The sequence below is a fragment of the Phyllostomus hastatus genome, unplaced genomic scaffold (assembly GCF_019186645.2).
Source record: "Phyllostomus hastatus isolate PE091 unplaced genomic scaffold, TTU_PhHast_1.1 phas_scaffold_129, whole genome shotgun sequence".
NCBI classification, from domain to species: Eukaryota; Metazoa; Chordata; class Mammalia; order Chiroptera; family Phyllostomidae; genus Phyllostomus; species Phyllostomus hastatus.
In genome coordinates this window covers 35013532-35030254 of record NW_025334009.1, presented here as the reverse complement: position 1 = coordinate 35030254, position 16723 = coordinate 35013532, and the positions used below count along the sequence as shown (strand labels likewise).

At 37.2% G+C, this 16723-nt stretch overlaps 1 protein-coding gene across 2 annotated transcripts in view; it reads left to right on the top strand.

Annotated features, from left to right (window-relative positions):
- The first annotated feature begins 593 nt into the window (after positions 1–593).
- COPB2 (COPI coat complex subunit beta 2) overlaps positions 594–16723 on the top strand; it is a 33038-nt gene continuing 16908 nt past the window's right edge. The window contains exons 1-7 of one of the 2 annotated variants that reach the window (XM_045856924.1): positions 616–717; positions 3681–3906; positions 7874–8011; positions 10690–10776; positions 10976–11102; positions 11962–12110; positions 14174–14320. In XM_045856924.1, the coding sequence (XP_045712880.1) occupies positions 7958–8011; positions 10690–10776; positions 10976–11102; positions 11962–12110; positions 14174–14320 (564 nt within the window). In that variant the 5' untranslated portion in view covers positions 616–717; positions 3681–3906; positions 7874–7957. Of the gene's footprint in view, positions 718–3680; positions 3907–7873; positions 8012–10689; positions 10777–10975; positions 11103–11961; positions 12111–14173; positions 14321–16723 lie in introns of both variants that reach the window. The other variant, XM_045856923.1, reaches the window with a different exon arrangement.

Below are 16723 nucleotides of genomic sequence, written 5' to 3'. Positions count from 1 at the left end.
TAACACAGTCGATACTCAATGAAAGGTGACCATGCACTGCTGGGTAGTGCTATCTCCTGGGGAGCTTCACAACGGAAGGCTCTTCTCCCACTCTGACCTCAGAGGGCTGAAGCTCAGCCCAGGGTCCAGCCCATACCTTCCCAGCCTCAATCAAGTGCCAGGTCCAGGGTCCGCAGGGGACTTTCTGAGCCACGTTGCGTAGCCCATTAGGGTACTATGGGCTTAGAACCTTGTCTCGTCTCTCTCTTCCCATTCCTCTCCTTAGAGTCAGAGAGAGCCTTACAGCAATTCTCAGCCCTAAGACACAATTCTTCTATGTGGGGGGGACCCCCTGCCTTAGTGTCCAGCAGGAATTAATCATTTCGTTTTTGCCATCCTTTTTATCTCTCGGTTTTCAGGTTTTCGTTCAAGCTTAGCGGCGACACTACCTTCTCCTCCGTGGCCAAGGCCACAACCCGTCTGCTCCAGCGGCCCTAGGACGATTACGTGCAGCACGGTGGACCACGTTGCCTAGGAAACTGGGGAGGGGCTTAGGAAAACGTCAGCCAAACGCCTGGTTTGCGCAGGCGCTCGCGTCGTAGCTTTCACTATCGCGAGAATCACTTCCCGGAAGTTCCACGTCAGTCAGTCCGTCGGTCAGCGGGTGGGTGAGTCTCTTCAGGGACTTCATTGCCGGTTTCTAGTGACGGCGTCCCAGTTCGGACTGACGGAGCCATGGTAGGTCCAGACCCTGCAGGAGGGAGCGAGACCCCTTTGTCTGAGGCCAATGCATGGGAATCCTGGTCTGGGGCCCGCGGTAAGAAGCGGCTTGGGCTCCCGCTGTGGCCGCCGCTTCAGGCCTTGTTGGGTCCTAGTCCAGTTTGTGTTCGTGAGGAGGCGGTGGGACCCTGGAGACTGGGGTGGTTTACGGGGAAGCGATACCTGGAATTGGGCCGGGGATTCCATGACTCCACTGGTGCTTATGGCCTTTGACGGAGCTCCTGAAGTCTGCAGCGGGGTCCGTGGTCATGGTTCAGTTTGGAAGTACAGAAGGCTGTAAATGAACTTCGTAGAAAGCTTTGGCAAAATTACCTCATTCTGCCTTTAAAACAGTGACAGCTGCTCTTACGCTGTGGTTGAACTTAATCCTGGCATAGTGTGTGTGCTGACCACAAACTACGAGCTTAAGCAGATGAGCAAAAAAGAAAGTAAATAGAATGTATAAGGAGTCAAAAGTGGGGTTCCAAATGCTTTGAGATTCTGGCTTAGGTTTCTGAGGGGAAAAGAAGGGTGAGAGAGTTGTTTATCAAACTGGCCTGCTTTTCTACATTTGCAAATCTGGTGGCTGGTAAGAATGGCAGCACTTTTTTTTTATTATCACCCTCTCCCTCAAAAATGCCCTGAAATACTTTTTCACAAGAGTGTTATAATTTTTAAAAAAGTAGTGTAAAATATTATTTTTGAAAAAAAGTAAGAAAGTGAGTATTTTATTTTAGTTTAAACATTTTCCAGCCTTTTTTCCTTTTTCTTTTTGCTTGTTATGAAGCACAGGTTCAAAGACTTTGGAGCTAGAAGAACTTCAGAATTAATAAGTTAAACTTCCTCATCTGGCAGTTAAAAATAAAACTTAAAATTAAGTTTGTAGGAGGCTAATTGAGGCAATTGGAAATACAACAGAGATTGATTCCTAGGGCAAGCTGTTGAAAGTTACAGATACTCCCAGAAAAATGCATAGAGAAACACCATGTTGCATAAAATTTCAGTGGGCTCACTCATGGACGCCCTGCCCACTGGTCTTATCTGTGAACTTTCTTGGGTCACCAGGCTCATAGCCCCTGAACAAGACTTCAGGCCTTTCAAGTCATATCAACAACGTACTCAGGGTGGGGTCTGCTGTGCTTTCAGTAATGGACATTTTTGGGAAGGGCCCTTGGCTATGCCTAATTAAGTTTTGTTTTGTAATCTGTACATTAAAGAATATATTTCTATAATTTCCTTCATTTTAACACAATTTAAAATCTTTTAAGATACAAAATGAATTCATTTATTCACTCATTTACTAGAGAGTGTTTACTATGTTCCATGCACTTCGCTAAACTTTTGCCTCCTGATTCTCATTACATCTGGGAGAGTGAGTTATGAACAAACAGTAGGCCAGGCACTGTTCTGTTTAACACTGAATTTATTTCCGTAACACTAAAAGATAATTGTGTTATCACTCTTTTACCTGTGTTGAGCCTAAGAGAAGTTAACTTGCTCTCTGTTGCACATTTTAATGAATGCTGGAACTGAAATTTGAATTCAACACAATCCTCTAGACCTGGGCTATACTGTCTATCTTAAACCCCTGTACCCAAACACAGGCATACTTCATTTTATTTTGCTTTTGCTTTATTGCGCTTCACAAATACTGGGGGCAGGGGGATTGTTTGTTTGTTTTTGTTTTTTACAAATTGAAGATAAGACCCTCTACCAGCAAAAAGATTACAACTCACTGTAGGCTCAGATGATGGTTAGCAGTTTTAATTGTTATGTATATTGTTGTTGGTTTCTTTTAGGCATAATGCTGTTGCACACTTAATAGACTGCAGTATAGTGTAAACATAACTTTTCTGTGTGCTGGGAAACCAACACATTCATTTGAGTTGCTTTATTGCAGTGGTCTGGAATCAGACCACACTATCTCCGAGGTATATCTATATAAGGTGCTATGCAGATAAAGACAAATAAGCAGTGACCCTGCCCTTAAGGAGCATCTACTCCAGAAATCAAAAAGGGACATGTACACATTTTCAAAGGTTAAAATTTAATCTGTAGGGCCCCAAAGGAAATGCTATTGGCTAGGGTAATCAGAAAGATCATAGTGGTGGAGATAGCATTTCAGCTGAGTCCTATACAAATTCAGCTTTTGGAAGATGGAGGGAGGCATTTAGAGTTGAGGGTACAGTGTGAGTATATTAATCTTTGTATTCCAGAGTGCCTGTGCCTAGTACAGTGTCTCATTCAAAGCAGTCACTTACATGTTGAGAGAAGTATAGCAAGAGCTCTTTCTTGGCCGTGCTTTTGAAATGGATTTGTGCAGTAGGGGAAGGTAAAGGTACCGTAGGATATCTCAGTCCCCTGGACCACCTTCTTGTAGCATCACTTTTGCTCAGTAATCAATTATTTAAAACACTTAGTGATAAACTATACACAATTTGTAGGTGTCTAATTTCCTCAGTAGAGGAAAAGTATGAGATGTGCTGGCTTAGTGAAAGTCCCCACCATGGTTCCTGGTACATAATAGACACTGCATGTTTGTTGACTCAGAAGAGATCAGAAAAAGAAAATTTGTGATGAAGCAAAATTCAGAAATGGATCAAGTAAAAGGCCATGCTTCCTTGAATAAACAAAGATTGTGAAGATGGTGGTTTGAAAGTAGAAAATTTGAGATGGAGAGGAAGGGATGACAGTGGAAACGTTTTTCGTGGTGATGGTAGAGAAGATCCAAAGAATTCTAATCTTTTGAAGTAAATTAAGGGGTACAGGTTGGAGGGTATAAGTAAGGGAGGAGTAAAGTAAAATAAGGGGTACAAGTGTTGCTACAAGTGGGTGAGGAGTGTATAGAAGTAGGAACAAGGTTCAAAGCAATCAGTGACCTAAATTTGATACAGATGCAAAAAGATGAACAAAAGCCTTGTAAGGTGTTTGTTTTGTTTCAGGAAATTATCTTTGCCAAAATTATCCAGTGATCTTCATTTTGAGTTGGAAAGTAACCTTAAATCTCTGCCCCATTCATGAACATCATGGAAGTTCACAAAAATAAAAGTTTGACAGTAGCTCAACTTGCCAGATAAACTTGCAGTTTGTGTTTAAGAGCCGTTGAAGGGGAAATACATTTTAAATCAGTCTTCCTCAATTTGCCTAAAGAGAATTAAGACTGCTGCTGTAAGTCACCATGTATTTTATATGAAAGTTTTCCTCGAATGGTATCTTTGAAAGAATTAAGAAAATTGTTATTTAAATCATTTTTTGTTCTGTGGTTTAGATGAGAAATCCAAGTTGAAAAGGCAGGTTTATTGATTTGAGAGAGAGAGAAACATCAGTTAGTTGTTCCACTTATTTATGCATTCATTGGTTAATTCTTGTGTGTTCCCTGACCAGGGATTGAACCAGCAACCTTGGCAGAACAATGCTCTAACCGATGTTAGCTACTTAGCCAGGTATAAAAGGCAATTTTAAACTATTAGTATTTTCTGGCTTGAGAGAGTATTTGAGTTCTTGTTTAAAATTGTTCTGCTTTCCATTAGGTTCCTGCAAACTAAATCGATTAAAGTATTGTAACGCTTCCATTTGCTCCAAAGGCTTTCATGGACATAGATATAATTCATATTGATCACACATTACATTGTCTAGCATTACTGTCAAAATAAATCTACTTTCTCCGAAGAACTCTATTTTTTTTTAGGTATAATTGGCATATGGTGTTATATGAGTTTCAATATATAATTGAAATATAACAATAATCACAATATAGTGATTAGATATTTGTATATACATCTTATGAAATGATAACCACAGTAAGTCTAGTTAATATTCATCACCATATATAGTTACAAAAATTTGTTTTTTCTTGTGATGAGAATTTTAAGATCTACTGTCAGCAACTTTCAAACATGCAACACAGTGTTGTTAACCATAGACACAGCACTGTGTGTTACATCCCATGACTTACTTTATAACCGGAAGTCTGTTCCCTTTGACTTCCCCCGTTTCACCAGCCCCTGCACCCCAGCTCTCGCGGCCACCAGTCTGTTCTCTGTGAACAGATCTGCGAGTTTGGGATTTTTTTTTTAAAGATTCCACATATAAGTGAGATTATACAGTATTCGTCTTTTTCTGTCTGACTTATTTACTTAGCGTAATGCCCTCAAAATCCATCCATGTTGTCATAGTAAAGTTTCATTCTTTTTATGGCCGAATAATATTCACTGTAGTGTGTATGCATATAAATTGTATTTCTTCACCCATTGATGGGTGCAGATATTTTTCTGAGTTGGTGTTTTTGTTTTTTTCAGATAAATACCCAAAAGTAGGATTGCTGGATCATGTAGTTCTATTTATAATTTTTGGAGGAACTCCATACTGTTTTTCATAGTGGCTGCACCAATTTACATTCCCACCAAGCGTGATAAGGGTTCCCTTTTCTCCGTATCCTCACCCACACTTGGTATTTCTTGTGTTTTTGATAGAGCTGTTCTAACAGGTATGAGGTCCTATCTTACTGTGGTTTTGAATTGCACTTCCCTGAGAGTAGGGATGTGGAGCATCTTTTTATATACCTGTTGGCCATCTTCAGCAATATGTCTATTGCTGAATATATGTCTATCCCCAGTCAGCAATTGTCTTCTTCAGCAATATGTCTATTCAGATCACCTGCCCCCTTTTAAATTGGATTGTTTCTGTTTTGTTATTGGTTAGTATGAATTTTTAATGTTTTTTTTTGCTATTAGCCCCTTATTAGATATATGATTTGCAATTATTTTCTCTCATTTGGTAGGTTTCCTTTTAATTTTGGTGGTGGTTACCTTTGTTATGGAGAAGCTTTTTAGTTTGATATAGTCTCACTTGTTTATATTTACTTCTGTTTTCTTTGCTTTTGTTGCCAGATTAAAAAAATTGCCCCTAAGACGGATGCCAAGGAGCTTTTTGTTTTATGGTTTCTGGTCTTACATTGTTGTTTTAAATCAATTTTGAGTTAACTTTTGTGGGTGGTGTAAGATGGGGGTCCAGTTTCATTGTTCTGCATGTGGCTCTCCAGTTTTCCCAGCACCATTTATTCAGAGACCAGCCTTTCCCTATTGTGTATTCTTGGCTTCTTTGTCATAAATTACTTGCCCACATATATATGTGGGTTTATTTTGGGCTCTCTATTCTGTTTCATTGATCTATGTCTGTTTTTATGCCAATACTATACTGTCTTGATTAATATTGTGATTTAGGGTTACTAAGACTTCATGACTCTTTCTTAATAATACTTTCTTATATGACATTAATGACATGGCCAGAAATGGTGATTTAGTAGATATTTTATGTTTATTTACCAGATAATCGATAAACCAAGGGTTCTCAAAATGTGGTCCATTATCTCATAGGAGTTCCCCATATTTTTTTTAGGAGGTCCACAAATTATTTTCCTAATAGTAAGACACTATGGGCCTTTTTCCCTGTGTTGATATTTGTACTGATGCTGTGAAAGTAATGAAAGGTAAAACTACTGGTGCAGTGTCACCAAATTCTAGTGATAGTGTATTCTTCACTGTCACACAGTTTTCTTTTTAAAAAGCCAGTTTCATTAAGAATATCATTGATGAAGCAGTAAAAAAAATACTACTTGTATCACATATTAACACTTGTATATACACCTTCTACATTATTGTGTGTGGTGAATGGGAAGTATGCATAAGGCACTTCTGCTGCATACTGTTGTTTAAGTTGCTAGCTTTACTTGCAACAACGGCTGACAGTGTTCAGACCTGATTGTTTGGCAGACATTTTCTAAAAGCTGAAAGAAGTCCCTGACAGTATTTTTTGATGATGAAAAAATAAGAGCTTTCTCGTGTAAGTTAGAATTTTAGAAAAGTTCTATCGCTGACCTTAACAGTTTTCTAAAACTTATCAGTTGAGGTCGATGGTGATATTAATACATGTGATTTTGATACTGTATAATGCAGTATGGCAACATTTGGAAGATCTGTGTAATTCATTGAACCAACATTTTCCAAGTAATTGATGTATGATGTTACAAAATGATGCATGGATCTATTAAAAATACAGACTAGAACAATAGGTTTTAAGTAGCAAAGTGTAAAAGTTCATTTGGCCCTGGATGGCGTAGCTCAGTGGATTGAGCACAGGCTGTGAACCAAAGCATCACATGTTCATTTCCCAGTCAGGGCACATGCCTGGGTTGCAGGCCACAGCCCCCAGCAACTGCACATTGATGTTTCTCTCTCTCTTTCTCCCTCCCTTCCCTCTCTAAAAATAAATAAATAAAATCTTTAAAAAAAAAGAGTGGGAGTTTTCTTTTTAAAAAAAGTTCATTTGTATAGTTTCAGATTTCACACAGCAACTAACCTTTAAGAAACTACCACTTGTTAAGTTTTGGTGTGATATCAAAGAAGTATATCCACAGTTATTTGAAAAAAATGTTAAAATATTTCTTTGTAACTACATATCTTTGTGAGGACAGTTTTTTTTTCCATATACTTCACAAAACAACATATCACAATATATTGAAGGCAGAAGCAGATAGAAGAAACCAACTGTCTCTATTAATTCAAAATTTAAAGTTTTATTAAAAATGTGAAATGTTGCTACTCTTCTCACTAAATTTCTTTTGAAAATACACTTTTCATAAAAGTATGTTATTTAAGTTAACATGAAATGGGTTTATTCTTGTTATATGAAAATGAATGGATACATAAATATTTTAAGTTGTCTCAGTTTTAACTTTTATCATGGTAAATATCAATATATATAACCCACATAAAAATTATTTTTAGGGTCCTTAAAATTTTTTAAGAGTATAAAGGGGCCCTGAGATCAAAAAGTTTGATGATTGCTGCTATACATTTTAAAATTTTAAATATTTATATTTTTTGTGTGTATGAGTGAGGAAGTAGAATTTATGTTGTGAATTCTTTGCCTTGATGAAGATGATATCATTCTGGTTTTTTGTTGTTCTTTTTGATCTACTTCTCCATCCAAACATTTAGACTTGATACTGTGTCTACAGTTTCCTAGAGTAAAACTGAATTGTTTTGTAGGCCTGTTAATGCACTGTTTTTAGTTACAATTTCAAACATATTATTTGGCATAACAATTTACTTTTTTTAATGTTATTTCTTCTTAGCCTCTACGACTTGATATCAAGAGAAAGCTAACTGCTCGATCAGATCGAGTTAAGAGTGTGGATTTACACCCTACAGAGCCGTGGATGTTGGCGAGTCTTTATAATGGCAGTGTGTGCGTTTGGAATCATGAAACACAGGTAGGAATTTTTAAGGCCTTTATTTGAAATACTGTGTTAGACTGTGTTTATAATGACAGAGAAAAAATAGCATATCAGAGTCCAGTAATGCTTCCTCAAATTGGTACAAAGTGTGTTCAGTAAAGAGAAACATAGCTTGCAGAAGGCACAGTTCTAGGCTTCTAATAGAAACACAGTCTGTAAATGTTAAATTCTGATGTAGGTAGTATTAGCTTTTCTTTGAGATTAAGGAAACCAACACCAATATAAGATTACTTGGCTGTGGAAAAGGTATTTAATGGTGTTTACTTTTCCATTTAGTGATTAGTCTAATAGTCTTAAGAATGGAATTTTTAATTTTATTTTTCCTCCAGTGCTTAATATGATATGTAGATAAGTTTTAATCAGCCATACAAATTATAAATTATATCAGAAATATTTGTAGTCAGCTTTTGATTACACATATGAGAATATGCATTTTACAGAATATTTGCCTTAAATGCTTGTTTTGTTCTCTTTCATATGAGTAAATAATGTATCCTTCAAATTAGTTTATCATATTTTCTAGTCTTTCTTGACCACATTTGATCTTTTTCTTCTGAAGTGCAGAACAGATAGTCAGCACTGTACTGTACAAGTTATGTGTCTCTTGTACAGTAATTGTCCTCAGTGTCCAAGGTTAAGTTCTAGAGTCCAGATAAAAATTCACATTTGAGGAATTTAAGAAGGCAGAAATAGACTAAGGGTACTAACATCAGGAGTAAACCTAAAAACCCTGCTAGAGCCTTTTGTCCCTGTAACGAAACAATGACTGCACATTAACACTTTGTTCTCTGCTGTTTCCAAGTGCCTACAATATTACTTGACACATAGTAAGTGCTCAATAATTATTCGTTGAACCAGTGAATAATGAACATTCCATTTATAATTGTTTTACTATTTCAGGATTTCTTTCTTCTGTAATTTCTGATTTTTTACCTTGTGAATTCCTTTTCCTTGATGCAGATAATATAGGTTCTGTTTCATGGTTTTGTTTTTTTATTCTTTTTTGTCTACTTCTTCATTCATATGTTTGAAACCTTTCTGATTTTATGCTTAGCAAATATGTTGATGCTTCCCCTCACCCCCACCATACCTGCTAATTCTTTCTAGGGATCCCTCTGTCAGCTCAGGTTCAGGCTCGGTTTACTTATCTGAGATAAAGATGTTATTTCCTTTCCTACATCACAGGATTGTCAAATGGATTAAATAAAATTAGGTAAATTGTGTATGAGACCTGTGTGTTAGCCATTATTTCCCTAACTTACATTGGGTGTTGAGTGTGCAGCATTTCCCCCTCTTTAGATAGTTCAGGTTTGAGAGTGTGGAAACCAGATCTCATGTCATTTGTATCAGCCACAACACTTAACGTGGATCTGAACATGACTGCTTGTTCTACAGCTGCTTTTCTTTTACTGCTCAACAGATCCCTGGGTTTGTTGGCTCCTCCTGTGAGCTTTTGTGGATTTGTCTGTCATCTTACAGATCACATTTCTGTCTGTTCTCAGCGTCTATATCACAGTCGACTGGTAGCATTTGTACAGGTTGGAATTGATGTCCCCATTTATTCATTATTTGTCTGAAGAAGCTCCTCAAGCCAGAGTAGGCTCAACAGTTCGGATGAACTAGTCCCTATTCTTTTTGTTTAGTTACGTGGTTAATCAATCATTAAGATTGTGCTGTTTTTATTACTCTGTGATACAAAAAGAGATTGAAAAATGATAGTTTGATTCTTCAGAATTTTAAAGAACAAGGAATCACAGTGAGAGAACAAAGAAAAGCATTCATACTTGCTCTATTATTCCTTTTGGGGCAGCTTAAAGGTACATCTAAGTCACTGTTTTCATACTGTACTAAAAAGAGATGAATAGCATTTGTATGGATAATACGTTAAAGTGTACAGAAAAATTATATCCTGAGTTTTATTTTATTTATGGGTTTTATTTTAAAAAGAAACGGCTGATTCATTCAACAAATACTTAAAACACACTGGTGGTTTTCCAGTCACTGTTTTAGGCTCTAAGAATACAAGATTTCCACCCTTGGGGAGCCCAACAGGAAGGATTGATGTTAAACACATGATTTTAAAGGTGTAAAGTTATGAAAGGGGGGTAGAAAGTGCTGTGGGCGGGTTTTCAGGCTGAGGGAACAGGAGGAAAGGTAATTTGAGAGTAGCCACAGATGAGGCTAGAGAAGCAGGGAAGGGCTGGAGCACAGAGGATCTGGAGTTCCATCTTGTGGACATTTGTTTTTTCTTACCTTTTATACATATTTTAAAAACCTGTTAAAGCAAAGCATGATTGATCTGTTTTTTAACTTGACTGTTGAGCTTTCATATTTTTGCCTGACAATATTTTTTTATTATTTATTTATTTTTAGAGAGAGAAGGGAGGGAGATAGAGAGAGAGAGAGAAACATCAATGTGCAGTTGCTGGGCATCATGGCCTGCAACCCAGGCATGTACCCTGACTGGGAATCGAACCTGCGACACTTTGGTTTGCAGCCCGCGCTCAATCCACTGAGCTATGCCAGCCAGGGTGCCTGACAATATTTTTAAATCAGAAGTGGTCTAAATAATTAGATGTTTAAAGTATAACAGAAAAGATTTTTTCAGTTATTTCCCCGTAACTCAAAGTGTATATTCTTGTTAAATTTTAAAGATGCTGGTGAAAACATTTGAAGTGTGTGATCTTCCTGTTCGAGCTGCCAAGTTTGTTGCAAGGAAGAATTGGGTTGTAACAGGAGCGGTAAGTAATTACATGAGTTTCTAGTCGCATTTTCTGAATTGGTCAAAGATTATATAAATGAGTTACAGAATTTTGATTCTTGATTTGTTTTGTAAATTACCACAATGCTTTGAAGCATGGACTTTATAACATGAGCCTATAGTATAATTTTCCGTGCAATTCATAACTGTAATGATAATTTTAAAATTTCCATTTCTAGGATGACATGCAGATTAGAGTGTTCAATTACAATACTCTGGAGAGAGTTCATATGTTCGAAGCACACTCAGACTACATTCGCTGTATCGCTGTTCATCCAACCCAGCCTTTCATTCTAACCAGCAGTGGTAAGAGGTGACCCCTTTTGGTCATGTGCATCTCTGAGTGATTTCATTCAGTGAGACTTGTAATTCTTTACTGCTCTTACAAGTAGAGTTCTAATTCCATACAGCCTTTAAACTATTTAAATCCATTAACTTGCTATTGATGCTGGTTGCTTTTATATTTTAATGAAATAGAACTCTATTTAGAATTTATATAGCAGAATAGCTCCAGTTCCTGTCAGAGAAGACCTGAAGGTCTAGATGCTTAAACATCTGCTGAACAGAAAGCTCATTTATATGTTGATGAGTGAGCTTTTGGCAGATTGCCATATACCCTCCTCAGTGTTACCTTTATATTCAGGCTCGTTAGCTCCTTGGTGTTATGTATAAAACAGTGGACCTTTTGGATCACAATTAAAACAAGTTGCACTGAATTGGTAACAGCTCTTTGAATCATTTTTAAGTTAAAAATTGAGAAGTAATGCACACTTTTTAAATCAATCTTGTATTATAAGAGATATGCTTATTCCTTTAATAGTTACTGCCATCATTGTTTAGTCATACTTACATGCTAATCAAACTTGCATTACTACTCCTTTGTCATTCTGTAAAGCCCAGAGCCTGTCCTCAGTATTTCCATGACATTTTATATTTGCTATTAGTAATTTATCTTTTTATCTCATCTCCACTTTTTTGTAGAGAGTTAAGTTTATTCTTAGAATAAATAAGGTTTTTGAAAAATCTATTCAATCCTGATACTATTTCTGGAAGTCATGAAATGTATGATTTGTGTTAGATCTGCCTTAAAAGGCACAGAGACTGCTTACTTTTGAATGAAAGACATAAAAACTGCAGCTAACTTGAGACTTTCTTTTTGGCCTAGATGACATGCTTATTAAGCTCTGGGACTGGGATAAAAAATGGTCTTGCTCGCAGGTGTTTGAAGGACACACCCATTATGTTATGCAGATTGTGATCAACCCCAAAGACAACAATCAGTTTGCCAGTGCGTCTTTGGACAGGACTATCAAGGTAGGGTGTTCAGGATTTGTGTCAATTAGGGTTATTTGTGAAATACAGTTGTTGTAGGTATTTTACTACTTACTGGCTGCCCAGAAAGTTGTTCCCATCTTAGAAGTTTCTCTCAAAACTTCATTTTGAAGTCAAACTAAGGCTTCTCCTTTTGATCCAGAAAGGCATATTCTGTTTGGAAAAATATTGTGGCAACTCAGTATTCTTCATGAAGGAGTTTTTTTCCACGTGGAAGCACTATTTTAAGACTTATTAAACCTTTGCAAACCCAAAATTTAAAAAATGCCTGTATCTTCTCTAGGTTACTATTTCTTCTCCTTTTTGTGGATTTGTTGTTTACCTCTGCTGATTATGGATCTGATTTTTATTTCAAGTTCATCTGCCTCCATTCTCTTTTTCTTACTCCATTTTTCCATACTGCCAGTTATCCTTCTGAAACATGGATTCTATCTTATCAGTTGCCAGTGTAAGGATAAAATTCCATTGCCTAGTGTGGAATACAAGGGCTTCCAAGACTAGCCTCAGCTAAATTATGAGATACCTTCTATAGCTCTGGAATAGTCACCTTTCTCTGGAGATGCCATCGCTGTTCACAGAATCTTACCTTACTTAACTGTTCCCTCTGCCTGCGGGACCCTTTATCCTTCCTTTTTGATTTATTTTCCTCTGGTGAATTACTCATCCTTCAAGGCTTAGCACAATTATTTACTCTGAGAAGCGCTCTTCAGACATCCATTTCACCTCCAGACAGAGCTAGTCATGCTCATCCCATTTACTTCATTGCTTTTTGCCTCTATTATGGCCTTCACATTGAATAATAATGTGCTTTTGGAAATTTTTATCCCCTGAAATGGTGATGTTTGGGACAGGAACTGTGTGTCACCCACCTCGCTCAAGCAGACATTCATTAGCAAGCAGCACAGTGTCTTGCCTGTACTAGATGCTGAATATGTGTTGCAGTGAATGCAGTCATATTTCTTTTTCCATCACAATATTTAACATCTCTCTATATGCAAAGATCTAAAATGACATATTGCATTAACTGTTGCTTACACATATATGCTTATAGCTGTATAATATTTTTTCCTGTAACTTATATAACATGTTATTTGACAGCCTAATTATTATTAAATGTTATATGTCTGAACATACTAGGGTTTTGACCTTCCTTTTTTTCCTTTCATTGTATCATCCTTGCTTTGACATAGGTTGGAAAGTTTGAAATTAGTTTTAAGCTTTTTCACTAAATTAGGTGTCTTGAGAATAAAAATTGTCTTCTCTTTGGCTGTAGTAAAGTTTGTTGTATACAGTAAGTAATAAACATATGTACTTCCCACAGGGACTCCCACATAGTAGGTGCTCATTAAATATTTGTAAAGAGATAAAGTTCAACACAAATGCTGTAGTGATGTTTGACTAGTTTTCCATACTTTAATTAAGCAGTATTTTTTTCTTTTTAATACATCTCACTAAATCCACTTCCATTAGCTTTACATTAAATCTCTCATAAAATCATTTCCTACCCTTAAATTTTCTCAAAGTGTCACCTGTGGATCACCTGGTATGTCTGTTAAAAATCTAGTTTTCTGCCCTGGCCAGGTGGCTCAGTTGGTTGGAATGTCATCCCATACTCCAAAAGGTCTCGTGTTTGATCCCCAGTAGGGGTGCGACTGATCAATGTTTCTCTCTAGCACTGATGTTTCTGTTTCCTTCTCTTTCTCCTCCCCTTCCTCTCTCTCTAAGAAAGCAATAAAAACATCCTTGGATGAGGATTTTTAAAAAATCTAGTTTCCTAAGATCATTGTTGTGTCACTAAATCATAATCTATATGGATTGAAGCCTGGAAATTGACATTTTCAGATTACACTGTAGTGATTCTGCCCCCTAGAAATTCAGGTGAAGTGAGAAAGGACAAAAACAAATGGGTGGAGAAAAAAATGAATGCTCTTAGCTTTGCTCTCCTGGGCTTTTCGCATTTTTTATACTATGTCAGAGGGGTGGTAGAGCGGTCTTCTGAAAAGCAAGACCCCATATTGACTGGCAGATGCTGTTGCTCTCTGAAGGTCTGGCAGCTAGGCTCTTCATCACCAAACTTCACTTTGGAGGGACACGAGAAAGGCGTGAATTGCATTGATTACTACAGTGGTGGCGACAAACCATACCTCATTTCAGGTGCAGATGACCGTCTGGTTAAAATATGGGACTATCAGGTACAGTTCTTTTATAACTTTACTTGCTGTATGTTAGACATGCTTCTTAATGTTTCTTTCAGGACAGTTCAAACTTGGATTGTTGAACTCTGTTTGTAGCATAATAACTTAAGGCTTTGTTATTCATACCTAAGTTGTGGTCCCAGAATTCCCCATAAAAATGAAAACAAATGCCTATCATGGTTTAAAAAATAAAATGCTATCATGTTTGTTTTTCATTTAATAGTAGAAATTAGAAATTTTAGGCTCTTGACTGCCAGGTGCTCACCGTAGGCATGTAGAAGTCATCACGTGGGGTGCTGAGGATCGCAGTGCATGTGGCTGGATGGCGGCAGCTGGTGTGGGGTTAAGTCCTTGTGAGACCCAGAGCTGCTGGCCGATCACAGAGTTCTGCTGAGCCCTTGCCACCATAGGCCCCTGCCCTCAGCCAGCCAACTGCCGCTGCGAGTGCACACCTTCCCTGTTCTGTCTCTTTGATGGCGTCCGCCTCTGGGGCCATGGTGGAGAATGAACAGATTATGGTCCTCGACCCTCCCACAGATCTCAAATTGAAATGCTCCTTCACAAATGTGGTCACTAGAAATCTTAAGTTGTGAAATCCAATGGATAGAAAAGTGTGTTTCAAAGTGAAGACTGCAGCAACCCGTGGGTACTGTGTGAGGCCGAGCAGTGGGATTACTGACCCAGGGTTGACTGTGACTGTTTGTCAGTAATGCTACAGTCTTTTGACTATGGTCCCAGTGCAAAGAGTAAACACAAGTTTATGGTGCAGTTTTTGCTCCACCAAACATTTCAGATATGGAAGCTTTGTGGAAAGAGGCAATACCTGATGAATTAATGGATCCCAAATTGGATGTGTTTTTGAAATGCCCAAGGAAAATGATAAATTGAATTATATGGAACCTAGCAAAGCTGTTCTGCTGAATGCATCTGAACAAGATGGACCCATGCCAAAACACATGTTGTTTCACTTAGTCATACTGACACAAGGCAACTCATGGAAAAGTGTAAAAGACTTCAGAAATGATGAAGCTATCAAAAGAAACTTGACACTTTGGAAATGAAGGCTTAAAGCTCAGAAAGGTAGCACACTTAGAGAAACTGGGATCAACCTCAGCTGCGTCCTTCAGAGAGAATGTCACCAGTCCTCTTCCTTCACTTGTTGTAACTGCAGCCATTTTCATTGGATACTTTCTAGGGAAATTTAGCTTGCAGTGTGAAGCATGCAGAGTCCTATTTCTTTTATTTTTCTCTTGACCAGAAAAAGAGTTGCTTACCTACCATTTCATTGGTAGTTGGCCTGTGGTGAACTTTTGTGTGTGTGTGTACAGCATCATACAGCCTTTGCCTTTAATGATCTCTTAGGGTTAGAAAACACAATAAAAAAAAGCCGATTTGTTCGGCTACCAAATTGTATATTACCAGATCGTCACTAGCAGATGTCAGCTACACATCTAGTCCTTTATGAAGTTCATAAATAAAGGATTGGTCTTTCTTTGTGGTTTTAAGTAGAGCTCAAGAATTGGTCAGTCTTACAAATATTATTTTAATAATCCCTTTAAATTTTACCTGTTGCTGTTACTTCTTGAAATATTTATTTTGATTGCTAATTCCACTCATTCAGGCAATGCCAAGAGGTATTCTGTGGGGAAATGGCACCTCTTACAGTGTAAATTTTCCCCATTACCTTTGCTAATTTAATGGCAGAATTTTTCTTATTCCCTGTGAGGTGGCTGTTAACTGGGTTTTTCATCCTTATAATCCTGCCCCATGGTATTTAATATAAAAAATAATAAAACTGTTAACAGATTAAAAAGAAATTTTAACATTTTAATTAAAATGAATTCATACATCTTCTAGTGTCATCATTGGCAGACTTCCGTTTGTATTTGAAAACTAGCAGGTCAATGAATAATGTTATGAAATAGCCTTGGTACGGCCATTTAGCCACATAGACTCTTATAAACCTAGTTATGAACTCTTGTTAGCAATAGTTTTTATCTTCACGATTTTGTTAAGTTTTATTTTTTTGTTTCTCACATAAAAATTCCCCCAAGCAGTTAATAAAATGAGGGCTAGAAAACCAGTTTTGTATTTAAATACAGAAAAAAAATCATTAAAGGCATTATTATAGGAATTTGGGGAGAAATACTCAGATGCAAACCAGAGATCTTTTGGGGGTGTGAGTGTGGGTGTGTTTCTGTCTTTAAGTGTGATATTTACATTTGTCTATACTATGATATATGTATATACAAGATAATTCTATTTCAAAATTGTCTGTACTGAATACTTTTAGAGTGTCACAACTACTGTCATTTATATTTGTGCACCTGACAAAATTAAGGATGAGTTACTTGATTTTCACTGATAAAAATGTTTTCTGAAAAAAAACCCCAAAAAAAC